This window comes from Aquarana catesbeiana, linkage group LG02 (genome assembly GCF_042186555.1).
Source record: "Aquarana catesbeiana isolate 2022-GZ linkage group LG02, ASM4218655v1, whole genome shotgun sequence".
NCBI classification, from domain to species: domain Eukaryota; kingdom Metazoa; phylum Chordata; class Amphibia; order Anura; family Ranidae; genus Aquarana; species Aquarana catesbeiana.
In genome coordinates, this window is record NC_133325.1 from 813,137,622 (window position 1) to 813,165,559 (window position 27,938).

At 52.9% G+C, this 27,938-nt stretch overlaps 1 protein-coding gene across 1 annotated transcript; it reads right to left on the reverse strand.

Moving 5' to 3' along the window:
- Positions 1-27,938, reverse strand: TRAPPC10 (trafficking protein particle complex subunit 10; the record flags this gene model as incomplete). The annotated part of the gene is given in 19 exon segments (XM_073617621.1): positions 1-1,608; positions 2,421-2,612; positions 5,820-5,997; positions 8,117-8,287; positions 10,148-10,265; positions 10,605-10,705; positions 10,777-10,982; positions 11,196-11,354; positions 12,047-12,188; positions 12,452-12,963; positions 15,290-15,402; positions 16,574-16,714; positions 17,066-17,157; positions 17,236-17,312; positions 17,408-17,669; positions 17,748-17,995; positions 18,126-18,237; positions 19,779-19,974; positions 27,742-27,938. Coding segments are annotated over 19 exon segments (3,456 nt in total), but the record flags the coding sequence as incomplete, so codon positions are not given.

Sequence of the window (27,938 nt, forward strand, 5' to 3'; positions counted from 1 at the left end):
TGGTGGTAAAACACAATTTATTTCGGGGTACTCTGAATACTAGCCTCCACTCTTCAAGGTACAGTATACCAAAAAATAAATAGTGCTGTTACCTTAAAACCCCATCGTATGGCAAGGGCCCGCTGAGAACCTGACCCCTCCCCCCCCTCTGATCGGTCTGATTTATAGAGGAGATTGGTAGAAGAGATCGCCGTCCTCGTACAACCACGGCGCCATCTCTGAGAAGGACCCGAAGACTCGAGAACTGCACTCGTATAGCAGCAAGGAAACCTCCAGAGAGGTGAGCAGAGTAGTGTGTACAGCGCCCCGGGGATAGATCCAACCAATCCGATACCATCGCCGATCTGCATAGAACCCGCAAGAATAGGAGACCACCCATGGAGCAGATACCTCCGCCATCTTTAAAATCATTTTCAAGGACAACTCCATCAACACCCACCCACGTGGCTCCTTACCTCTGTAAAAGGACCACATCCTGAGACCTCAGACTTGTATGGGGCCATCCTGGGACACGGCTCTACTACAGAGTTCAAGAAAATGGGGGTGACTTAGAGGAATTGTCCTTCATAGAGAACCTATTTGTAGCCCATCCCCCCACTGCTTCTTATGTCTGTTAGAACCCTGGGTCTACTCCCTGTCCCTTTCAGAGCTTACACGTGTGAATGGCCTCCCCCCCTCCCCCAAACAAAGTGCTGAGGCCAGGTGATTGGCTGAGATCCTGGGAAGGAGTGGAGGAGATCACATGGCTCCCCATATTTAGAAGTTCTGAGTATTTCCAAGCTGGGCAATGATGAATATCAGCGGGTCGGGGCGGAGCTTTCAATGTGCCCTGATTAGTTGAAATGACAGATTCTCTTTAAAGCCGGACGGTGCAGAGAATGAGATGGACCAGGCCACTGACCAGACCTGGCTTCAGTCCAAGGCTAGGTGTCTGACCAATCACAGACCTCAGAACTGTCACTCAGGCAAGGTGTGGAGCAAGTTCCTGAGATGCAGACGACACAGACCGTGGCGATGTACAATCTGACATATGATGTGCAGTCCTGTATGACCCCCGATGGAGTATTGTGCTCTCGTGGTAGCGGTCAGCAGAGAGCATTGCCCGGACCCCTCTCTGCTCAGCGTCATCCTCGCTCATCAGTGACACCCACAACCCGGCCATCACCAGAGGGAAGGGACCCAGCAGATAAGAACATGCAAGAGATGGACCTCTGCAGATTACAGCGGCCAGAGAGGTGGGGATTTCAATGTCTGGCGGAATATTGCACTATAGGAATCATGTCCGACCTCAGTCCAGACCCCACACCCAATATATACATAATACATGTTTGGCTCCTCCCACCCCCTTCTGCTACAGCAGGGCGCTGTGTCATGTGACATTGACCTCCAGCACATGGTCGTCCATACTGGGAATAACCAGGATCTGCTGCCCCATGCTGCTGTTGCTGATCTGCCCGGCGTAGAACGGTTGTAGCCGAGGCATGAGAAGTCCTTTCTGTTCTGATGAGGGGCCGAGGGGCCCCGGAGAGAGAGAGCTGCTGGGAGCCCGGCCACTAGGGGCCTCGCAGGGGTCTTCCACCGACACTGAGTCATTCTCCATCCAACTATCTGCAGAAACAGAAGATCAGAAGACAATTACCAACACGGCTCTTCTCCATCATGGAGGAAGAAAACCAAACGTGTCAAATATGAAGACAGTAGAAAAAGACATAAATCCCAGATCAATAAATATCCCAGATCAATAAATATCCCATCAAATATCCCAGATCAATAAATATCCCATCAAATATCCCAGATCAATAAATGTCCCATCAATAAATATCTCCCCCACACTTAGTCAACAGCCACAATCAAATATCAATAAAAGCTCAGAAACCTCCAAGTGTCACCAACCAGCTGAGGCTGGGCAACCAAAAGGTAAGTTTCTTTAGGTTCTCTAAGAAGTCTACTATATGGAATGGAATGCTCCCCCCCCCCCCCCAACACACAGAAGGCTCCGCCTCCTGCATACTATCCAGCACCTCCCCAGCTCCATCAGATATCTGCCAGCCCCACCCACAATTAAGCGGTACGCACACATCCACCAGCCCCACCCACCATTATATGGCACGTAGATATCCTCTAGTCGCGACACTGCCATCCACCATTAGATGCCATGTAGATATCTGTTCACCATTAGACACACGGCGTAGACATTTGCCAGTCCCTCGGCCTGTAGAATCTGCTGGCCCTTTCCACCATTAGATGCCGCGCAGATATCTGCCCGCAGCTCCACCCTCAGCTGAACATCTGCCGGCAATATCTGTTCTCCACACAGGCCTCATTCCAACACCAGAACCATCAAGCTGGATTGTCATCTCAACTCTCACCGGTTGGCATAAGGAATCTTATGGTTCTGTGTGACCGCAGGCGGTACTCACCGGAGTCCAGTTGCTGAGAGTGCGCGTGATGCGGAAGGTATCGGAAAAGCTGTACATCGGGGTACGGTAAGTGTCCAGCAAACAGGGGCATAACCTCCATCCGCACAGTGTGGCAGGCTCCTCGTCTGACCGGCATCATCACCACACCAGAGCTCCGCCCACATACCGCCCAGTTACTTCCTCCATCCACCACTGAAAACAAAGTGTAAGCCATCAGTCACCGCCATCTATTCCACCCCCAAAATCCCACCACAGTCTGTCCCCGCCCTCAAGACCCCACAGCCGTCTGTCCCCGCCCGAGACCCCACAACCGTCTGTCCCCGCCCCCGAGACCCCACAGCCGTCTGTCCCCGCCCCCGAGACCCCACAGCCGTCTGTCCCCGCCCCCGAGACCCCACAGCCGCCTGTCCCCGCCCCCGAGACCCCACAGCCGCCTGTCCCCGCCCCCGAGACCCCACAGCCGCCTGTCCCCGCCCCCGAGACCCCACAGCCGCCTGTCCCCGCCCCCGAGACCCCACAGCCGTCTGTCCCCGCCCCCGAGACCCCACAGCCGTCTGTCCCCGCCCCCGAGACCCCACAGCCGTCTGTCCCCGCCCCCGAGACCCCACAGCCGTCTGTCCCCGCCCCCGAGACCCCACAGCCGTCTGTCCCCGTCCCCGAGACCCCACAGCCGTCTGTCCCCGTCCCCGAGACCCCACAGCCGTCTGTCCCCGCCCCCGAGACCCCACAGCCGTCTGTCCCCGCCCTCGAGACCCCACAGCCGTCTGCCCCCTCCCCCGAAACCTCACAGCCGTCTGGCCCCTCCCCCGAAACCTCACAGCCATTCCCCCGAAACCTCACAGCCATTCCCCCGAAACCTCACAGCCATCTGCCCCCTCCCCCGAAACCTCACAGCCATTCCCCCGAAACCTCACAGCCATCTGCCCCCTCCCCCGAAACCTCACAGCCATCTGTCCCACCCCCAAGATCCCACAGGCATCTGTCCCGCTGCCCCCCCCAGATCTCACAGCCACCTGTCCACACCCCCAAGATAATCACATCTGCCCCGCCCCCGAGATCCCACAACCATATGTCCCCGCCCCCAAGATCTCACATCCATCTGTCCTCGCCCCCAAGATCTCACATCCATCTGTCCCCGCCCCCAAGAACTCACATCCATCTGTCCCCGCCCCCAAGATCTCACATCCATCTGTCCCCGCCCCCAAGATCTCACATCCATCTGTCCCCGCCCCCAAGATCTCACATCCATCTGTCCCCGCCCCCAAGATCTCACATTTACCTGTCCCCGCCCCCAAGATCTCACATTTACCTGTCCCCGCCCCCAAGATCTCACATTTATCTGTCCCCGCCCCCAAGATCTCACATCCATCTGTCCCCGCTTCCAAGATCTCACATCCATCTGTCCCCGCCCCCAAGATCTCCATCCATCTGTCCCCGCCCTCAAGATCTCACATCCATCTGTCCTTGCCCCCAAGATCTCACATCCATCTGTCCCCGCCCCCAAGATCCCACATCCATCTGTCCTTGCCCCCCCTCAGATCTGCCAGACATCTGTCCCCACCCTGAAATCCCACAGCCATCTGTCCCCGCCCCCAAGATCTCACGCCATCTGTCCCCGCCCCCAAGATCTCACAGCCACCGTTCCCGCCCCCAAGATCTCACAGCCATCTGTCCCCGCCCCCAAGATCTCACAGCCATCTGTCCCCGCCCCCGAGACCCCACAGCCGTCTGTCCCCGCCCCCGAGACCCCACAGCCGTCTGTCCCCGTCCCCGAGACCCCACAGCCGTCTGTCCCCGCCCCCGAGACCCCACAGCCGTCTGTCCCCGCCCTCGAGACCCCACAGCCGTCTGCCCCCTCCCCCGAAACCTCACAGCCGTCTGGCCCCTCCCCAGAAACCTCACAGCCATTCCCCCGAAACCTCACAGCCATTCCCCCGAAACCTCACAGCCATCTGCCCCCTCCCCCGAAACCTCACAGCCATTCCCCCGAAACCTCACAGCCATCTGCCCCCTCCCCCGAAACCTCACAGCCATCTGTCCCACCCCCAAGATCCCACAGGCATCTGTCCTGCTGCCCCCCCCAGATCTCACAGCCACCTGTCCACACCCCCAAGATAATCACATCTGCCCCGCCCCCGAGATCCCACAACCATATGTCCCCGCCCCCAAGATCTCACATCCATCTGTCCCCGCCCCCAAGAACTCACATCCATCTGTCCCCGCCCCCAAGATCTCACATCCATCTGTCCCCGCCCCCAAGATCTCACATCCATCTGTCCCCGCCCCCAAGATCTCACATTTACCTGTCCCCGCCCCCAAGATCTCACATTTACCTGTCCCCGCCCCCAAGATCTCACATTTACCTGTCCCCGCCCTCAAGATCTCACATCCATCTGTCCTTGCCCCCAAGATCTCACATCCATCTGTCCCCGCCCCCAAGATCCCACATCCATCTGTCCTTGCCCCCCCTCAGATCTGCCAGACATCTGTCCCCACCCTGAAATCCCACAGCCATCTGTCCCCGCCCCCAAGATCTCACGCCATCTGTCCCCGCCCCCAAGATCTCACAGCCACCGTTCCCGCCCCCAAGATCTCACAGCCATCTGTCCCCGCCCCCAAGATCTCACAGCCATCTGTCCCCCCCCCAAGACCTCACGCCCGTATTCCCCCCCCAAGACCTCACGCCCGTATTCCCCCCAAGACCTCACGCCCGTATCCCCCCCCCAAGACCTCACGCCCGTATCCCCCCCCCAAGACCTCACGCCCGTATTCCCCCCCCCCCAAGACCTCACGCCCGTATTCCCCCCCCCCCCAAGACCTCACGCCCGTATTCCCCCCCCCCCCAAGACCTCACGCCCATATCCCCCCCCCAAGACCTCACGCCCGTATTCCCCCCCCCCCCCAAGACCTCACGCCCGTATTCCCCCCCCCAAGACCTCACGCCCGTATTCCCCCCCCCCCCCCAAGACCTCATGCCCGTATTTCCCGCCTCCAAGATCTCACGCCCATATTCCCCGTCCCCAAGATCCGCCCATATTCCCCGCCCCCAATATCTCACAGCCATATTCCCTGCCCCCAACATCTCAGCCGTATTCCCTGCCCCCAATATCTCACAGCCGTATTCCCTGCCCCCAACATCTCAGCCGTATTCCCTGCCCCCAACATCTCAGCCGTATTCCCTGCCCCCAACATCTCAGCCGTATTCCCTGCCCCCAACATCTCAGCCGTATTCCCTGCCCCCAACATCTCAGCCGTATTCCCTGCCCCCAACATCTCAGCCGTATTCCCTGCCCCCAACATCTCAGCCGTATTCCCTGCCCCCAACATCTCAGCCGTATTCCCTGCCCCCAACATCTCAGCCGTATTCCCCGCCCCCAAGCCCCAGGTAGATCTCCTTACCCTGGTAGAAGAGCTGAGTGCTGCTGTACCCCTCACATTCCGTCAGAGTCTCCTCCTTGTCACCCTCCAGATGGTCACACAGACGAGTGATACAAACTTCCAGCGAGCACAGGGAACCCATCTTACAAAATTCAGAATCTGCAGCTGGAGAGATTTCAGCACACACCGTGTACAGCGTCTAGGGAAAGGAGGACATTGAGGTTATACCTGTCCATTAGGCAGAGAGGTCATTTGGGGGTCACTCAATCTTACAGCAGATGTAGAATAGGCAGAATTATGAAAAATTGGATTTTTGTACTTAGAAACCATTTCTCGATGTTCATTGAGGGAAACAAACTCAGAGACTGTCGGGTTATACTGATGGGTACTCTTGCTTCCAGTATTTCCATGATGATAATGTCCAGTGCCCTTTCCCTTGAAGGAACACCAACAGCTTTTGTTGCATGCAGTTTTAATAACCTACACTTCAGCCGAAGAATTCCCCATTATGTTCACTGACCGCAGACTCAGTTCAACATCCAATCACTATCATCAAGGGAACACTGCAGAGTTAAAATCCCTTCTAATGTCTTTGGCCCAATTAGGTAGAGCTTTACACACCAATGTCACTGCCAAGGTAGGTTGCACTGCAGGGCCTATCAGGGAGAGCGGGGTTCTAGAAATGACATCCATCTGTTGACGGGGTCATCATAAACAGGTACAACCTTCACAGGGATGGTCAAAGCTTTAAAATGAGAATCCACAGAGGTAGCAGTCCACTTTTTAGCAAAATTCACCTCAAGGCTAAAAGGCGTTTGAGAAAACAACTCATCAGAGTTCTTCCAGCCTCCATAAAGGAAGACTGAGAACAGTGGGAAAAAAAGTCACTGAAAAAGTCTTGAGAGTTGATGGCAGAAGATTGCAACTCCATGGGTGTAGGTTTGCCTGTTAAGAACTTAGGAGACCCTGTATTAATGGCTAAAGGCTCAAAGGCTGCTGAAGGCGCAGGACACCGAGATAAGGTTTCTGTAGGGAAAGATGTGGAAAACACGCTTTTTCAAACCGACTCCGCAATCAAATATGCTATTTTGGTGTAATCTAGGCCATAAAATCCCACATGATTGCAATGAAATTTTCTCAGGATGGAGCCAAGGAGGCAGCTGCACCCAACAGGGTAAAGGAAGACTCCAAGGATGGCTTAGACTCTAGCAGGCTGTCTGTGTCAGGTATCTCAGGGGGTACACTGGGGACAGCACCCTGTACAGCATGACTGTCCACATGTGTCTACAGCTGGGCATGTTGCACCCCAAGACGGAATGCAACTTAGATCAGGGTGCAAGGCTAGGCCCCAAATACTCTCAGCTGCTAGATAGCAAGATTAGGATCAGACAGCCGTAGGTGACCAGGTCACTGGAGGCAGGCAGCAGAGATGAACCAAGGAAAGTTCCACAGATCACTTGCAAGCAGCAGCAGCAAGGTGCTTCATCAATGTAGATTGGAGGGGAAAGGAAGCGAGTGCACATATTACACCCGGTGTCGGTCCCTCAGCGTTAACCCCTTCTGCATTAAATGAACGATAAGGGAGAATTTCAAATGGCACTCTGCGATCCTTGTGAGATAGCTCCCAAAGCTTGGTCTGCATGACCTACTCAAAAAGTGAGTCTTCAGAGACAGGGTCACACCTGGGGTTAGGCCACGGCTCTGGCCTTGTAGAGTGCACTACATCAACAAACACAGTACACTCCAGTCTGGAGAGCGCTGCAATGCACAGCCCAGAGCTGTAGAATGTCAAAGTACGGCACTCCAAAGTCAAGCTGAGGAAAGGCCAATCCAAACAGCTGCCCATAGAGACCAGCTACAGCAAGGATGTAGTGAGGAATCTTAATTGAAGAAAAATATTGAAGAAACTATTGTGAAAAGATCTGTTGAAGCTTCTACAAACGGACATCATGGATGGACACATGGCCACAGACACCATGGATGGACACAAGGACACAGACACCACGGATGGACACAAGGACACAGACACCACGGATGGACACAAGGACACAGACACCACGGATGGACACAAGGACACAGACACCACGGATGGACACAAGGACACAGACACCACGGATGGACACAAGGACACAGACATCATGGATGGACACAAGGACAAAGACATCATGGATGGACACAAGGACAAAGACATCATGGATGGACACAAGGACAAGGACACCTTTCAAGACTGCCAGATACCTTCTTCAAATAAACTGACCACACAATAATCTGCACAGACCCCGGACAAGGACAAACATGGCTGTATGAGGCCGACTCACATAAAAGTGCTCCAAGTGGAAGAGGTAGGTGAAGGGCTGGAGATCTCCACAGCTCTGGGGAAGAGGCAAGGGGTAGAAGCTGACTGAGAAGCTGCAAGGTAGAACCAGCGGCAGGTCCTTGTGCCACGTCACCTCCCACACGTAGAAGAGACATTGCTGACTCTGGATGTCCTGCATAAAACACAACATATAACAAAAAGTGAGAGCAGGCTGACGACCTTACAGGGAAAAAGGTGACTGGAGACCAGAAGAGGAAATTACAGGAGATCAAGGGAATCTCCCCATGGGCGAGGAGGTGGAAGCATTTTATGGGGAGTGGTGGTAATGGCTCTTCAGGGAAGTGAAGGTGACAGGAGGTCAGGGAGGTTATGTGAGGCTTGGAGATCTCTGGGTTAGAGGAGGTGATGTGAGTTTGAGGGAGTGAAGGTAATGGAAGGCTAGGGGAACCTTTTAGAGAGAGAAAGTGACGAGAGACTGGTAGACCACTGCAGGGGAGATATAGTGTAATGCTGGTAAACCACCCCAGAGGAGAAGAGGTGGCGGGAGGCTGGTGGACCACTCCAGGGCAGAGGGAAGAGAAAGGAGGTTGGTAGACCATTACAAGGCAGGGGATTGGGAGGTTGGTGAAACCACTCCAGGGCAGGGGAATAGATGGGAGGTTGGTGAAACCACTCCAGGGCAGGGGAATAGATGGGAGGTTGGTGAAACCACTCCAGGGCAGGGGAATAGATGGGAGGTTGGTGAAACCACTCCAGGGCAGGGGAATAGATGGGAGGTTGGTGAAACCACTCCAGGGCAGGGGAAGAGATGGGAGGTTGGTGAAACCACTCCAGGGCAGGGGAAGAGATGGGAGGTTGGTAGACCACTTCAGGGAACAGGAGGAGATAGGAGGTTGGTGGGACCACTCCAGGGCAGGGGAAGAGATAGGAGGTTGGTGGGACCACTACAGGGCAGGGGAAGAGATGGGAGGTTGGTAAACCACTTCAGGGAACAGGAGGAGATAGGAGGTTGGTGGAACCACTTCCAGGGCAGGGGAAGAGATGGGAGGTTGGTAGGACATTTCAGGGCAGGGGAAGAGATGGGAGGTTGGTGAAACCACTCCAGGGCAGGGGCAGAGATGGGAGGTTGGTAGACCACTTCAGGGAACAGGAGGAGATAGGGGGTTGGTGGAATCACTCCAGGGCAGGGGAAGAGATGAAAAGTTGGTGGAACCACTCCAGGGCAGGGGAAGAGATGGGAGGTTGGTAGGACATTTCAGGGCACGGGAAAAGATGGGAGGTTGGTAGACCATTTCAGGGCACGGGAAGAGATGGGAGGTTGGTAGGACTTTTTAGGGCACGGGAAGAGATGGGAGGTTGGTAGACCATTTCAGGGCACAGGAATAGATGGGTGGTTGGTAGACCATTTCAGGGCACGGGAAGAGATGGGAGGTTGGTAGGACATTTCAGGGCAGGGGAAGAGATGGGAGGTTGGTGAAACCACTCCAGGGCAGGGGCAGAGATGGGAGGTTGGTAGACCACTTCAGGGAACAGGAGGAGATAGGGGGTTGGTGGAATCACTCCAGGGCAGGGGAAGAGATGAAAAGTTGGTGGAACCACTCCAGGGCAGGGGAAGAGATGGGAGGTTGGTAGGACATTTCAGGGCACGGGAAGAGATGGGAGGTTGGTAGACCATTTCAGGGCACGGGAAGAGATGGGAGGTTGGTAGGACTTTTTAGGGCACGGGAAGAGATGGGAGGTTGGTAGACCATTTCAGGGCACAGGAAGAGATGGGAGGTTGGTAGACCATTTCAGGGCACGGGAAGAGATGGGAGGTTGGTAGACCATTTCAGGGCATGGGAGAAGATAAGGGTTTGGTAGGTAGACCACTCCAGGGGAAAGGAGGTGACAGAAGGTTTGTTTGTAGACCACTCCATGGATGAGGATGTGACAGGAGGTTGGTAAACAACTCCAGGGGAGAGGAAGTGATTGAAGGAAAGGCGACACAAACATCTAAAGAACACATAAAGGGGAGCCACAGTGCCATTATTACCTGGCTGTCTTGGGAGTGGAGGGGGAGGAACTGCAGATCCCAGGAAGAAGTGAGGCAACTATTCGATAATTGGAAGTTGAAGTCACACATGTTCTCCACACGAATCTGGATAAATTTTCTGAAGAAATGGAGAGAGATCACAACACAGCAACACATAAGTTCCAAAACATAACAAGGAGCAGAGTAAGGGACTTAGAATGGGGAGTCCAGTAGTAAGAACAGCTCACAAAGCGCGATAGATTGGACATGGAGGGCAGTGAGGGACAGGGGGGCAGACAGCGGAGGTAGAGGCTGGGGGACAGCGGAGGTAGAGGCTGGGGGACAGCGGAGGTAGAGGCTGGGGGACAGCGGAGGTAGAGGCTGGGGGACACCGGAGGTAAAGGCTGGGGGACACCGGAGGTAGAGGCTGACCTCCCCCCGGAGGTCAGACACATCCTCAGACTCCTGCAGTGCTCACCTTGTTCCGGAGGACAGTAAGGCATGCTGGGCTCTCAGCGGGAGGTGAAAGGTCAGACTGATGATGGTGGAATAGATGGACCACGGACAGTCCACAGACACCTTTGGAAAATAAAGAAGGGTCAGTGCCATTGAGGACTCCTGGGAGTTATGTGTAAGACGATGTCACTCACCCGCTGCTCTGTAACGTTCCCCTGGGAGTCCTGCGCATCCTTTCCCCTACGCGGAACTTCGCCATTCAACAGACGTCCCGCTTCTGGTAACAGACACACCACGTCCAGCTCAAACTCCATGAGATGATAAGGGGGGGCTGGAGGGAGAGCGATGCTGGTCACTTTATCCGATCGATGGATGTTCAGAGGACTTAATGACACATCACCTGGCAAGACAAAAGACAGACTGGAAGGTGAACAGGACTGTTCAGGATTATTACCCAATACAATGGCAGATGGTGAGACATGGCCACCATGACCCGGAGAACCAAATCCGGAACAAGTGCTTCACTCCCATTGAACTATTAGAACCCAGAAGGAAGGTCAGCAGTGGTACAGGCCAGGCCCCCGGGGGGCCCCAACATGACTGACATACTCACCATGACTGTTCTGGTAGATGGACGCCTTGGTGTCTGGTGCCGGAATAATGGGCATCATATCTGCATTACTAAGCTGCAGGGTGTCCCCCTCCTTCACCCGATAATGTCCAGTTGTCACTGTAAACTTTAACTTTTGAGGAACTCCAGCCAGGAGGAAATCTACAGGGAGGAAAAGAGCAGTCAGTGACAGGAGAAAAATCCAGACACGTATCTGTACGAGCACACGGGTCACGTATGAACTGGGTGGGGGAGGGGACTATAGATTACTAGTTGAATCAAAAAGGGCTGGCCACTCGGATGCTCTTGAATAAAAGTCCTTTATTGGTTACATGGGTACAGGCTTGGATGAAGGCTTCTTAGCCGAAACGCGTCAGAGATAGCCTGTACCCGTGTACCCATATAACCTATAAGAAGCCTTCATCAAAGCAATTTGATGAAGGCTTCTTAGCTGAAACGCGTCAGCGTATAGCCTGTACTTTTATTTAAGAGCATCCGAGTTGCCAGCCCCTTTTTGATTTAAATATTGTATTTGGGGCTTGAACGTCCTGGCTAGAGCACCTGATCACAGCTCGTGGACTTTCATATTGGCAGTGGAGCTGGGGTAACATTTTGTTTCTCTATAGATTAGTAGGAGAGGATTCAGGAAGTAATAGAGGGACCTACCTCTGTCCAATATGTTATGATGAGGCAGACACCTTCTTTGTGGCAGAAGGGTGGGGGGGGGGTAAAATTTTCCGGACCCTGATGGAGGGGGGTGGGGGTTTAGTGTGTCAGGGGGGCGGTGATGATTCATTCTGCACCAACATTAATCATGGAAGATGGCGCTGCACTGGTGTACAAGGCTCACTTACCGCTCAGTGGCTCCACCTTCAGTTGGGGCTCCTGAGAGTAGACGTCATATTGCACTATGGGGTAGATGTGCGGCAGGAGCAGCTGCACATTCCCAAACGACGCCGCAAGCTGTCGTAATGTGTAGGTGCCGGCCTCCTGCGCCTGGAGACAGACAAGATTGCAGATTACAGTCAGCTCCCTCCCCCGTCCTGTACCAGAGGAGCTTACACTCCAATGTCCCCTCCCCCACAGTCACACACTATTATTATTATACATTCATATAGCTCTGACATATACTGCAGTGCTGTACAGAGATCACTGAGCCAGCCACATCAGTCCCTCTAAGACCTGCCGATCATCTTGGTTTCCTATCACACTGATTGGCCAGCCATGTCATGTGATCAGCACACAGTAGTCTACATTACCTGGGCTTGGAAGGTCAGGTGATTGACCCCGGGCTGCAGGGTGACCTGGCTACACTTGACGGTATGTGCCCCATCGTCCAGGTTTAGGGTGGAGTGTCTGTCCATGGGGGAGGATGTGCTGGAGTCCTGCGCCCGCAGTAACATGTGCACATTTTTGCAGATGACCCCCGTGCTCACCAGCCCCCCCTCTGACGGGCTTTTTTCATGCATTTCTGCCAGTTCTAGTGCCGGCGGAGGGCCCGGAATTCCCAGCGCGCCTTCCGTCTGAAAGTGGACAGCGCCACCTGCAGGCTTGTGGCGGGTCAGCCATTCGGCCGTTTTTCGGTAACTGTTCTTATCCAAACTATAATGAAGGTGTCCTGAGAGGTGATCCAGGTGGAAAGGTTCAGGCATCAGGCTGAGAAGGGTTAACTCCATACAAAGAGACCCGCCCACGTGAATCACCGCATTGGGGGGATCAAACCGCAGCGACGTCAGCCGAGCAAACGAGCCAAACGGGAGGCCGAAGTGACCTGGGAGAGGAGAGAAGAGCGTTAACATGGTGGACCAGGCACACAGCGACCATTGAAATGCATGGAGGTTGTGTGTACAACCTATTCTAGGCGGAGCCAACACACATTTCTTGTCAAATATGAAGGATGCCAAACTTTAATAAGCCAACATTTGCTCTAGCCTTTTTCTTGTATCTGCTTTGCCTGCTGTATAAAGAGCTTAATAGCTCAAGCTGCAAATTAAATGCAGAAATGAATGAGACAGATGAGTGACTCCACAACCCCTCGCCCCCCAAGCAGCGACTCCACAACCCCTCGCCCCCCAAGCAGCGACTCCACAACCCCTCGCCCTCCAAGCCGCGACTCCTCAAACCCTCGCCCCCCATGCCGCGACTCCTCAAACCCTCGCCCCCCAAGCCGCGACTCCAAAACCCCTCGCCCCCCCAAGCCGCGACTTCTCAAGCCCTCGCCCCCCAAGCCGCGGCTCCTCAAACCCTCGCCACCAAGCCGTGACTCCTCAAACCCTCGCCCCCAAGCCGCGACTCCTCAAACCCTCGCCCCCAAGCCGCGACTCCTCAAACCCTCACCCCCCAAGCAACGACTCCTCAAACCCTCACCCCCCAAGCAGCGACTCCTCAAACACTCACCCCCCAAGCAGCGACTCCTCAAACCCTCGCCCCCCCCAAGCCGCGACTCCTCAAACCCTCGCCCCCCCCAAGCCGCGACTCCTCAAACCCTCGCCCCCAAGCCGCGACTCCTCAAACCCTCGCCCCCAAGCCGCGACTCCTCAAACCCTCGCCCCCAAGCCGTGACTCCTCAAACCCTCGCCCCCAAGCCGCGACTCCTCAAACCTTCGCCCCCAAGCCGCGACTCCTCAAACCCTCGCCCCCAAGCCGCGACTTCTCAAACCCTCACCCCCAAGCCGCAACTCAACCCCTTGCCGCCAAGCGACTCCTCCCCCCTCCATACCATAACAAGCAGTGACTCCTCCCCCTCTCAAGCAGCAACTCCTCCTAGCCCCCAAGCAGCAATTCCTCTCCCTCCATTACGAGCAACAATTCTTGCCACTCCCCCCTAAGCAGTGACTCCTCCTGTTCTGGACACATTGATCTGTAGGGTTTCTCTTTTTATTGGAGGTCCACATCTGATGTCCCCTACCTGCGACACAGGTTCTGGAACATCTTCTCTACTCCTCACTGCCAGCTGAGGAAATCTGCCTACCAATTGCCTACTCTTTGAAAGTACATGGCTGACAAGGCCAGAACACAAAGTTTTGTTCAGGACGGAATCAGATCAACCCTCTTACCACAGCAAGACTTCTGGTTCTTCCCTGACGATTTATGTAAGACACTACTGTGGTGTTTTCGGAATCCCTGATCTGATGACCCTGCAAGTGAGATGGTCTAACGTTGCAGTGCCAATTTTCACAAATTTCCTGCATGTTATTTAGGAGATTAGACTCCCCTGACAACCAAGAGATGGCTCAAGACTTCAGAAGGGCCAGCATCTATTATGAGGATCCTCCAAAAGACAGGAAGGAATGACTTCCCCCGTCTCCAGAGTCAGATTTCTGAGCCACCGAGCCAAGGACTACCTGGTCCTCAGCAACAAAGAAATTGGTGTGTCCAGACTGGATCGATTTGCTCCACGAGAGCAGAATGTTGTGTTGCAGAAGTCTAGGAGGCCACCATAAGACCTGGAGCGCTCATGTAAAAATGGGGAGTTAGATGACGCCAGGACTTACGAGTCTGAATCTGGGACTGGAGATTGTGAAGTGGAAGGCACACTTAGGCCTGAGCTGTGTCCAGGATTAGACCAAGAGGGCTTGATAGATATTTACTAATCTGTACAGTGATACAGGAAGGATTAAGGTGAGAAACTAATGAGGGGCAAGGAAACTCCAGTTTGCAAAGGTTAACAAACCTCCATTGACTGCAAAACACTTCCCCCTATGTTATGGAGAAGGCGAGGTGTATATAGTCCTAACAACGCTGCTCCTCCTAGATACAGTATGGTTGTCACCCTTGGACAGGAAGTGTGATCCTGGTACAATCACCAGGTGAAAAACACAAAAGAATTGAATCACCAGGCACCTCCCCACCTCTGGGGCTCCTCCATCTCTAGGATCCCTCCACCTAGAGGGACCCCCTAGCTCCATGGTCCCCTAACCTCCAGGCCGCTCCATCTCCAGGATCCCCCAAACACCAGGGTTCCCCCACCGTCAGGGCACCCTACCACCAGGGTCCCATCACCTATAAGGCCCATCCAGCTCAAAAATCCCTCCTACCTCCAGGCCCCCCACTGCCAGGACTACCCCCAGGATCCCTCCAGTTCTAAGACTCCCTACCTGCAGTGCTGGGGCTCTTCTCAGAAGACGTCAGGATTTCATGACAGTAGGCGACACGCTCGTCCTGAGACAGATTGGTGTCAGCGGCCAGGAGGCTGCAGGTCTGAAGGTATCTGTAGGAGCGTTAAGGATGATGTGACTTCTTCAATGGACTGAGGAACAGGAGATGGGACAGGTGAGTATTAATGATCTGAGGAACGGGTGGTAGGACAGTAGGGTGTTAATAAGCCGAGGAACAAGAGAAGGGACAGTGGAGTATTACTGATCCAAGGAATGGGTGGTGGGACAGGTAAGTATTAATGATCCGAGGAACGGGTGGTGGGACAGGCGAGTATTAATGATCCGAGGAACGGGTGGTGGGACAGGCGAGTATTAATGATCTGAGGAACGGGTGGTGGGACATGCGAGTATTAATGATCTGAGGAACGGGTGGTGGGACAGGCGAGTATTAATGATCTGAGGAACGGGTGGTGGGACAGGCGAGTATTAATGATCTGAGGAACGGGTGGTGGGACAGGCGAGTATTAATGATCTGAGGAACGGGTGGTGGGACAGGCGAGTATTAATGATCTGAGGAACGGGTGGTGGGACAGGCGAGTATTAATGATCTGAGGAACGGGTGGTGGGACAGGCGAGTATTAATGATCTGAGGAACGGGTGGTGGGACAGGCGAGTATTAATGATCTGAGGAACGGGTGGTGGGACAGGCGAGTATTAATGATCTGAGGAACGGGTGGTGGGACAGGCGAGTATTAATGATCTGAGGAACGGGTGGTGGGACAGGCGAGTATTAATGATCTGAGGAACGGGTGGTGGGACAGGCGAGTATTAATGATCTGAGGGACAGGTGGTGGGACAGACGAGTATTAATGATCTGAGGAACGGGTGGTGGGACAGGCGAGTATTAATGATCTGAGGAACGGGTGGTGGGACAGGCGAGTATTAATGATCTGAGGGACAGGTGATGGGACAGACGAGTATTAATGATCTGAGGGACAGGTGGTGGGACAGGCGAGTATTAAGGATCTGAGGAACGGGTGGTGGGACAGGTGAGTATTAATGATCTGAGGAACGGGTGGTGGACAGGTACTGAACACAACGCTGTTATACATTAGTACCCACAGGGAGGAACGGGTTATCTCCTTGCACAGGTTGGCAGCACAAGGGGGTAGGGGCTTGGATCTGAGAAACCCTACATGAAATATGACCTCTCTCATCCTCCCGGCCTCATCCCCGGATGACAGGGACTGTGGAAGAGGCTGAATGGGGGTTATAGAAGGATACGGCTCAGTCTGTCCCAGCAGCTTCTGGCACTCTGCCAGCTGTTTCCTGGTGTGGGTGAGGGGCAGAGACCACCCCTCTGACTGGTACATCCGTAGCGCCCCCTGCAGGTAGGGTTCAGCTTTCTGTGGCAAGGATTTCCTCCTGGAGAGAGAAGAGAGAGATCAGATCACAGAACATAAAACAGCCCCATATACCTTCTCTGAGTGACCCCCATACAAAGAGTATACAGGGGACCGAGCAGAGAGATCAGACCACAAACTGTCCCCTGTATACTCCCCCTATACATAGAATATACAGAGAAAGAAGAGATCAGAGTCCGGATACAAGTCAGGGACAACTCCCATCAACACTCTTATATTACAAAGCTGCGTACTCTAACAGCCTCCTCTGGCGTCATGTGATGGCACCCGAGGGGTGAAATATGTTGTACACAGCTTTGTATAAGTCAGTTCTCCTCGCACTTGGTTTATAATGAACATTTGGAAGATTTACATGTAAAACTCAGCCAAATCCTTCCCCACCAGCTTGGCGGAGCGTGTTCTGCTGATGGTGTTGTACATCTGGATGGTGGCGTGGGCGAGCTCCTGCGGGCAAAGAGGGCGGAATCAGAAAGATGCAGAAATAGTCACATGATTTACCATCAGAGGACATGAACCACTCACCAGATAATGCTTCTCAAAGGCCTCCTCTGAAGACAGCGCCTCCTGCAGCTTCTTGTAAGGACTCTGCGCTGTATTGGCTGTGGGGGATGGGGGGGGGGGGGTAACAATACTCAGTATATCACATGTACAGAGCACAGGAAGCCTCACATCTATATGCCACATTTATTCTCACCAGTCTCTGGCCTCTCCGCTCCCAGTCCAGCCAGCAGGTCCACCGTCCTCTGAAGATCCTCCGAGCATGGACCACCTTCCGAGACCAGACCACACAGGGAGCCCAGAGACTGCAGCTTCTCCATGGCGTAGCTCCAGAGCCCCACGGTGTGGGAGATGTTGGCCTCAATCTGAGGCCGTTCACAGCAGCCTTCTATCCTCTGCAGAACCTCCAGACAACTCAGGAAGACCCAGCAATCCAGAGCCCCTGGGGGGACAGAGACCTGCAGACAGGAAGGAGAACATAATGGTGGATGGACCTCATACCTCCCTGAGCTTCAGCACTGGTGACATGGGCTTACCTCCAGTAGGCGCAGCTCCTGAACGCAGTTATGAAGAAGCTCCAGGGCCCGATTGGCCACCTCCCAAGGCCTCTGCAGGAAGAGGAGTAAAGTGCATTGCCGCGAGAACAAGTAGCTGCGTAATTCCAGGAGATTGGCTCTCCTCTTCTGGATCATATCCCTCTTCTCCATGTCTATGGGCTTCCGTAAAGACAAGCCATCCCAGCTCTGAACCGGCTGGCAAAACGAGCTCAGCCAATTGGCTCCATCTAGGAGACGGACAGGAGAACAATGAGGGAAGGAGTTCAATGTGACAGACAGAGGCTTTGCCAGCCCATCACATTTCCAATCGTTCCATTCAGCACCAATTCCACCTATTCATGCCCCGGCATCACTCACCGCCAGCTCCGAAGTTCAGCACATACTGCGAGAACAGAGCGTCCAGCTCATCGTACTGAACCAACGCATCTTCAAACTGCTGCAACATTTCAAAGACGAAGGCCAGCTCCTCCTGAGTCGATAAAAAGTCCAAGGTGAGCGATGCTACAACCAACAGAAGCCAATGTGCAGCACAGGGAGGTGGGGAGGACCTGCGGTGTAGATAATTATATATTCTCCAATGAGCAGCACAGGGAGGAGGGGAGGACCTGCGGTGCAGATAACTATATATTCTCCAATATGCAGCACAGGGAGGAGGGGAGGACCTGCGGTGTAGATAATTATATATTCTCCAATGTGCAGCACAGGGAAGAGGGGAGGACCTGCGGTGTAGATAACTGTATATTTCCAATGTGCAGCACAGGGAGGAGGGGAGGACCTGCGGTGTAGATAACTGTATATTTCCAATGTGCAGCACAGGGAGGAGGGGAGGACCTGCGGTGTAGATAACTGTATATTTCCAATGTGCAGCACAGGGAGGAGGGGAGGACCTGCGGTGCAGATAACTATATATTCTCCAATATGCAGCACAGGGAGGAGAGGAGGACCTGCGGTGTAGATAATTATATATTCTCCAATGTGCAGCACAGGGAGGAGGGGAGGACCTGCGGTGTAGATAACTATATTTCCAATGTGCAGCACAGGGAGGAGGGGAGGACCTGCGGTGTAGATAACTGTATATTTTCCAATGTGCAGCACAGGGAGGAGGGGAGGACCTGCGGTGTAGATAACTGTATATTTTCCAATGTGCAGCACAGGGAGGAGGGGAGGACCTGCGGTGTAGAGAACTGTATATTTTCCAATGTGCAGCACAGGGAGGAGGGGAGGACCTGCGGTGTAGATAACTGTATATATATTCATTGTGCAGCACAGGGAGGAGGGGAGGACCTGCGGTGTAGATAATTATATATTCTCCAATGTGCAGCACAGGGAGGAGGGGAGGACCTGCGGTGTAGATAATTATATATTCTCCAATGTGCAGCACGGGGAGGACCTGCGGTGTAGATAATAATATATTCTCCAATGTGCAGCACGGGGAGGACCTGCGGTGTAGATAATAATATATTCTCCAATGTGCAGCACGGGGAGGACCTGCGGTGTAGATAATTATATATTCTCCAATGTGCAGCACGGGGAGGACCTGCGGTGTAGATAACTGTACATTTTCCAATGTGCAGCACAGGGAGGAGGGGAGGACCTGCGGTGTAGATAACTGTATATTTCCAATGTGCAGAACAGGGAGGAGGGGAGGACCTGCGGTGTAAATAACTGTATATTTTCCTATGTACAGCACAGGGAGGAGGGGAGGACCTGCGGTGTAAATAACTGTATATTTTCCTATGTACAGCACAGGGAGGAGGGGAGGACCTGCGGTGTAAATAACTGTATATTTTCCAATGTGCAGCACAGGGAGGAGGGGAGGACCTGCAGTGTAGATAACTGTATATTTTCCTATGTACAGCACAGTCTGGTGCAGGAAGGAATGCAGTGCCCTCTATAGGTAGAGGAGGTTTTGTATAGGGAGATATAGGAGGAGTCTGGTGTACAGAAGAAACCCTGTGTCCTCTATAGGAGGAGGAGGTGTCATGTGATGTAGAGGGGCGGTACTTGTACCTGCACCATGAAATAGTCACAGAAGCTCCACCCCGGCTCGGTCCTCTTCTCTCGCAGAGTCCTCATCTCATCCTCAAAGTGTCCCAGGTTTCGGGTGAAGGACGTCAGCAGCAATGTGCGCAGTTTGGACAGGAAAAGAGACCAGGACTCCTGGGAGCGGGAAGTTTCCTTCAGGGGGTCCACCAGAACCATGCACCTGAGGAGACAAAGAAATCCTTGTGTCCTCCTCCACAACAACTACCCACCAACCACAGAGCCTCATATACCACACCTACCCAACCACAGAGCCTCATATACCACACCTACCCAACCACAGAGCCTCATATACCACACCTACCCAACCACAGAGCCTCATTTACCACATCTACCCAACCACAGAGCCTCATATACCACACCTACCCAACCACAGAGCCTTATTTACCACATCTACCCAACCACAGAGACTCATATACCACATCTACCCAACCACAGAGCCTCATTTACCACATCTACCCAACCACAGAGCCTCATTTACCACATCTACCCAACCACAGAGCCTCATATACCACACCTACTCAACCACAGAGCTTCGTATATCACACCTACCCAACCACCGACCCTCATATTCCACACCTACCAACCATAGAGCTTCACCTTCCACACCTACCCACCAACCAACCACAGTGCTTCACCTACCCACCAACCACAGCGCTTCACCTACCACACCTACCCACCAACCACAGCGCTTCACCTACCACACCTACCCACCAACCACAGCGCTTCACCTACCACACCTACCCACCAACCACAGCGCTTCACCTACCACACCTACCCACCAACCACAGCGCTTCACCTACCACACCTACCCACCAACCACAGCGCTTCACCTACCACACCTACCCACCAACCACAGCGCTTCACCTACCACACCTACCCACCAACCACAGCGCTTCACCTACCACACCTACCCACCAACCACAGCGCTTCACCTACCACACCTACCCACCAACCACAGCGCTTCACCTACCACACCTACCCACCAACCACAGCGCTTCACCTACCACACCTACCCACCAACCACAGCGCTTCACCTACCACACCTACCCACCAACCACAGCGCTTCACCTACCACACCTACCCACCAACCACAGCGCTTCACCTACCACACCTACCCACCAACCACAGCGCTTCACCTACCACACCTACCCACCAACCACAGCGCTTCACCTACCACACCTACCCACCAACCACAGCGCTTCACCTACCACACCTACCCACCAACCACAGCGCTTCACCTACCACACCTACCCACCAACCACAGCGCTTCACCTACCACACCTACCCACCAACCACAGCGCTTCACCTACCACACCTACCCACCAACCACAGCGCTTCACCTACCACACCTACCCACCAACCACAGCGCTTCACCTACCACACCTACCCACCAACCACAGAGCTTCACCTACCACACCTACCCACCAACCACAGCGCTTCACCTACCACACCTACCCACCAACCACAGAGCTTTACCTACCCACCCTGAGGCGATTTAGTTCGCATATGTAGCACTATACAAGTTACTCATTCATTCACCAACCACAGAGCTCCACCAACCAGTTTCCCCTACCACACTGTTGTGGAAATTTTATGAAGATGTATTTTAATATGTATTGTCACAGTGTCTCATAGTGTTAGTTCTCCCGCAACCAGCTCTGAAGAGTTGACTGGGGCAGACTGACGCTGGTTGAGATCCGTTTGGTAGTGGAAAACCCTAGTTAGACTTACCGGTAACGGTATTTCTACGAGTCTTTCAGGACAGCACCTGGAGAGAGCGCAGCTCCACCCACTTTCCCAGGAAACACTGCAGTCAGTTTCTTTAAAGACCGGACACTTCCACCATGGCCTCAGTTGTTCATAGAGTACCTCCAGCCATGCTGAAATTAGATAAGCAGAACACAGCAATAACACATCTTACAACCTCAAAACTTAGGGCGGGTCATCGGCGCTGTCCTGAAAGACTCGTAGAAATACCGTTACCGGTAAGTCTAACTAGGGTTTTCTCCCTTCGTCTTTCAGGACAGCACCTGGAGATGATAAAAGAGTACTTACTCTAGGGTGGGACCACCGCCTGCAGGACCTTCCTGCCAAACGACTGTTCCGCTGCTGATAGCAAGTCCAACCTGTAGTGGCGGGTGAAGGTGGAGAAACTTGTCCACGTGGCCGCTTTACAGATCCGACCCGGGGAAGCCCCTGCCCTCTCTGCCCAGGACGTTGCTACTGCCCTTGTTGAATGGGCTACTACCCCCTTAGGGGGCTCTGCTCCTGAAGCTTTATAAGCTTCGCTGATGGCCATTCTGAGCCATCTACCTATGGTGCTTTTGGATGCTCTATACCCCTTCCGTGGACCAGAGAAGAGAACAAAGAGTGAATCTGATCTTCTAAAATCTTTCGTTATCTCTATATAATGTAATAAACACCTTCTCACGTCCAGGGAATGGAAAGACCTCTCCTTAGCACTGGACGGGTTAGGACAAAAGGTAGGGAGAATTATCTCTTGTTCCCTATGAAATGCTGATGCCACCTTTGGCAAGAAACCCGGGTCAGTTTTTAGCACTACCCGGTCTGGAAAAATATAACAAAAGGGTTCTCTTATGGAAAGAGCTTGTAACTCGCTTACTCTCCTAGCTGAAGTTACTGCTACTAACAGGACTATTTTTAACGACCATAGCCTGATTGACGCTTCCTCTGGAGGTTCAAAAGGCCCTTTGATTAGACCCCGCAGAACCACAGACAGGTCCCATCTAGGAAAAAACTTAAAAGGTATTGGCCTAGCTCTGGCCAATGCCTTGAAAAACCTAATAATAAGCGGCTCCCTTGATAACTGCCTCTCAAGAAAAACCGATAATGCAGCTACCTGCACTTTTAGGGTGCTAGCTGCCAACCCCATCTCCATTCCCTCATGGAGAAACTCTAGCACTGGAGCGATTTCCTGTGGCGAAAGTATCCTAATCGCACACCAGCTATTAAATCGTTTCCACGTTTTGAAGTAGATGGCCCTGGTAACCTCCTTACGACTGTTCAGCAGGGTAGAGACCAGTTTATCTGAAAGGCCCTTATTTTTTAACATCTGCTCCTCAGTAACCAACCTGTCAACCTGAGATGCTGGGTATTTGGGTGATGAAGGGGGCCCTGCGTTAGGAGGTCCTTCCGAAGCGGAAGCTCCCAATAAGGTTCCACCGCCATCCCCTGTATTGTTGCGAACCAAGCCCGTTTGGGCCAGAAAGGAGCCACCAGAATCATAGTCGTGTTCTCTTTCTGTAGCTTTCTTAAGACCAAGGGGATCATCTGAAAGGGGGGAAAGGCGTAGCACAACTGGAATTTCCATGGCTGCGCTAATGCATCCAATCCCTCTGCCTGATCCTGCCTGTTCAGTGAGAAGAAGGCCTCTACTTTTGCATTCTTTTGGGATGCGAAAAGATCTATTTGGGGCATTCCCCATCTTTCTGTTAGTTGTTGGAAAGTCTCTACATTCAGACTCCATTCTGCTTCCAGTACTCTTTCTCTGCTCAGAAAGTCTGCCATAAGGTTTAAATCTCCCTTCAGATGTATCGCTGTTATGGAGTTTAGCCTGTCTTCTGCCCAGGCTAGAATCTGGAGTGCCAAGGATAGCAGAGCCCTGCTCCTTGTTCCTCCCTGCCTTGATATATAGGCCACCGCTGTGGCATTGTCCGATAGGACCTGAACATGATGGCCCCGGACTGTTCTTTCGAAGGCCCATAGACCCAAGAGAATAGCCCTCAGCTTCTTATCGTGTAGGGATAGCTGAGCCTTATCCTCTGTGATGTTAAGGGTAGTATGAATTGTTCTTAGTAGATCATCTACCTCCTCAAGGGATAACTTGTACCTAGAAGAAGGAGAAGAAGCTTCATTTACTTCTTCTGCTTCCTCCTCCGAATTTAGTAAAATGTTACTTTCCTCCTCCTCTGAGTCGCTGCCCCCTCTGGATGCTGAAACAGAGGATTGAGAATGTGGCACCACACTGCTATGCGCCGTTGGACGCCTATCTAGGTAGGACCTGAAGGACTCAAAGGTGTCTGCCAGTTCCTTCCTGAAAGAGCTTAGCAATTCGCTTTGTTGAGCTGCAGGACTAGCAGGAGCTGTCTCCTCCTTAACTATGTCCGTAATGCAAGATTTGCATAATACTTTGGGCCAGGAATCCCTCAGTAACCCCTTACAAGAGGGACACTTCCTTTTAACAATAGGGGAGACATGCTTGGTCTTTTCTTTAGCCTTCTGCAATATCCCAAGGGAAAAAAGACAATAGCTGAACCATATTTCACAAACAACAGCTTACATGCTGTATAAAAAAGGAACACAGAAAAAAACACCACCAAGGAAGTTAACCCTTTAACACCTATGATCTGTTCCACAGCCGGTGAATCACCCCACAGATCCACCTTAAAACATAATTAATCACTTATCCCTCCTTTAGTACTCAGGACCAAGTGATCTGCAGGCTCCCCACTTTTTTTTTTTTTTTTTTTAGGGAAGGGATAATATATAAACATTATAAATGCCCATAGAGTAAAGACAGAGACCAGTATCCCTGCTTACCTGAGCCTGGCTGATTGTTGTGGCTCCTGCTCCTGCCACCGCCGTCTGATCGTCCTCCATTATTGACAGGACACACAGCGGCGTTTGTGCTCTTTTATTTGATTTTCCCGGGCCGCTCACCGCTGTGAGGGCCGGAAATGAAATCAGCCATGGAGACCGCCCCCCCCTCCTGCGTTCCAGCGGCCGGAACCGGAAGCCGCGTCGCGCCGCTCGAGGCCCCGCCCCCGGTCGGAAATGACGCGCTTGCCATCCGAACCCGGAAGGCGTGCGGCCCGTGGAATAGACGCCGCTCTACTCCACAGCCCTGCCACCGGTCTGTAGGAGCGGAACCCTCGCAGCCTGGCTCTCGCCGAGCATGAAGAGGAGGAGGCACCGGAGAATCCCCCACACGTCAGGGAGGATGCTGGGCTGTCTTGGAAAAGAAGAAAAACGATCCGGTATGCCCTAACTTTCACCACCTGGAGAAAGCGCAGCACACCCCTGGTTCCCTGCAGCGCTTCCACCATGGCGGAGGAAACACTACAACTGAGGCCATGGTGGAAGTGTCCGGTCTTTAAAGAAACTGACTGCAGTGTTTCCTGGGAAAGTGGGTGGAGCTGCGCTCTCTCCAGGTGCTGTCCTGAAAGACGAAGGGAGAAAACTTCCTGAGGTTGGAGAGAGGTGTTTGCGGAGTGAGGATATGTCCGCCAGCGATCATCTGAGGGGGGGTGTGTTCGCTCTGCAGAGACATTATCAGTTTAGCGGATGTACGCTTGTGTCATCCCTGTATGCCTGATCAACATATTTGGGGTGTCACGACATACACCTGCAGATAATCTCCCATCAGCAGGAACGGTAGTATAGTCCGGGTATGCGTTGTTCTCTGAACAACGCAGAATAAGGACTCACGAAAAAACAGGAGCCTTTGAATCGGGGTGGTAGGGAAAAGCGTTCATGATCTCAGGCGTCCTGTGATCATGCTGAAGATAGCTTACAGAGACAGGGGGCTGGAGATCGTACATGCTGCCCCCGCCCAGACACGCCCATAAGACTCCCCTAGTCATTATTTGTTGTATAACCCCTCCTGTTTGAGGGAATGCTTGCGCTTGATTGGTCCATTGTGAAACCATGAGGCTCTATTGTTTATACGAATAAAAGTTGTCTCCCAGGAAGAGATCAGGGCAGATGAAGGAGCGATGGAGCCAAGATGGTGATGTCTGTCCGTTTACTGGGGAAATGCGGGAGACACGGGTTATTGAAAATTCATCATACCATTATGGTGAATGTGTGCCTATTAGAGCAAAAGAGTATGGTGGGTTTTTCCATGACACACACCCACCAACCACAGAGACTCATATTCCACACCTACCCAACCACAGAGCCTCATATTCCACACCAACCAACCAACCATAGAGCTTTAACTACCACACCTACCACAGAGCTCCAACCAGAGTTACACCCACTACACCCACCCACCCACCAACCACAGAGCTTCACCTACCACATCTACCCACAAACCACAGAGCTTCACCTACTACCACACCCACCCACCAACCACAGAGACTCATATTCCACACCTACCCAACCACAGAGCCTCATATTCCACACCTACCAACCAACCAACCATAGAGCTTTAACTACCACACCTACCCACCAACCACAGAGCTCCAACCAGAGTTACACCCACTACACCCACCCACCCACCAACCACAGAGCTTCACCTACCACATCTACCCACAAACCACAGAGCTTCACCTACTACCACACCCACCCACCAACCACAGAGCTTCATATTCCACACCTACCCAACCACAGAGTCTCATTTACTACACCTACCAACCAACAAGCTTCACCTACTCACCAACCACAGAGACTCATATTCCACACCTACCAACCAACCATAGAGCTTTATCTACCACACCTACCCACCAACCACAGAGCTCCAACCAGAGTTACACCTACTACACCCACCCACCAACCACAGAGCTTCACCTACCACATATACCCACCAACCACAGAGCTTCACCTACTACCACACATACCCACCAACCACAGAGCCTCATATTCCACACCTACCCAACCACAGAGTCTCATTTACTACACCTACCAACCAACGAGCTGCACCTACTCACCAACTACAGAGCTCCACCAACCAGAGTTTCAGCTACCACATCTTCCCACCAACCACAGAGCTTCATCTACCACATCTACCCTCCAACTACAGAGCTTCACCTACCACATCTACCCTCCAACTACAGAGCTTCACCTACCACATCTACCCTCCAACTACAGAGCTTCACCTACCCCATCTACCCTCCATCTACAGAGCTTCACCTACCACATCTACCCTCCATCTACAGAGCTTCACCTACCACATCTACCCTCCATCTACAGAGCTTCACCTACCACATCTACCCTCCATCTACAGAGCTTCACCTACCACATCTACCCTCCATCTACAGAGCTTCACCTACTACCACACCTACCCACCACAGAGCTTCACCTACTACCACACCTAACCACAGAGCTTCATTCATCACACCTACCCACCAACCACAGAGCTTCACCTACACATCTACCCTCCAACATCCACCCACCAACTACAGAGCTTCACCTACCACATCTACCCTCCAACTACAGAGCTTCACCTAACACATCTACCCACCAACCACAGAGCTTCACCTACCACATCTACCCTCCATCTACAGAGCTTCACCTACCACATCTACCCTCCATCTACAGAGCTTCACCTACTACCACACCTACCCACCACAGAGCTTCACCTACTACCACACCTAACCACAGAGCTTCATTCATCACACCTACCCACCAACCACAGAGCTTCACCTACACATCTACCCTCCAACATCTACCCACCAACTACAGAGCTTCACCTACCCTCCAACTACAGAGCTTCACCTACCACATCTACCCTCCAACTACACAGCTTCACCTAACACATCTACCCACCAACCACAGAGCTTCACCTACACATCTACCCTCCAACATCTACCCACCAACTACAGAGCTTCACCTACCCTCCAACTACAGAGCTTCACCTACCACATCTACCCTCCAACTACACAGCTTCACCTAACACATCTACCCACCAACCACAGAGTTTCACCTACCACATCTACCCTCCAACTACAGTGCTTTACCTACCACATCTACCCTCCAACTACAGTGCTTCACCTACCACATCTACCCTCCAACTACAGAGCTTCACCTACCACATCTACCGTCCAACTACAGAGCTTCACCTACCACATCTACCCACCAACAGAGCTTCACCTACTACCACACCTACCCACCAACCACAGAGCTTTAGGCCTACTCTCACCTAGCATAACCCTTAACCACTTATCTAGCAGGAATCTGCCCTCACCTGTCGCTCTGCTTGTTACAGAAGTCACTACGGATCTTGTCGGCGATGGAGGTCCGTGGGAGGATGTTGGTTTTGTTCTTCTTCTTCGCTTCACTCTCAACAACCACAATCAGCCAGTCGGTGGAGCCGTGAGCCCGCAGAGCGTTCTGCCACTTGGTGATGTCATCCTTGGTGGAGGCTTTATATACCTCTGTGTC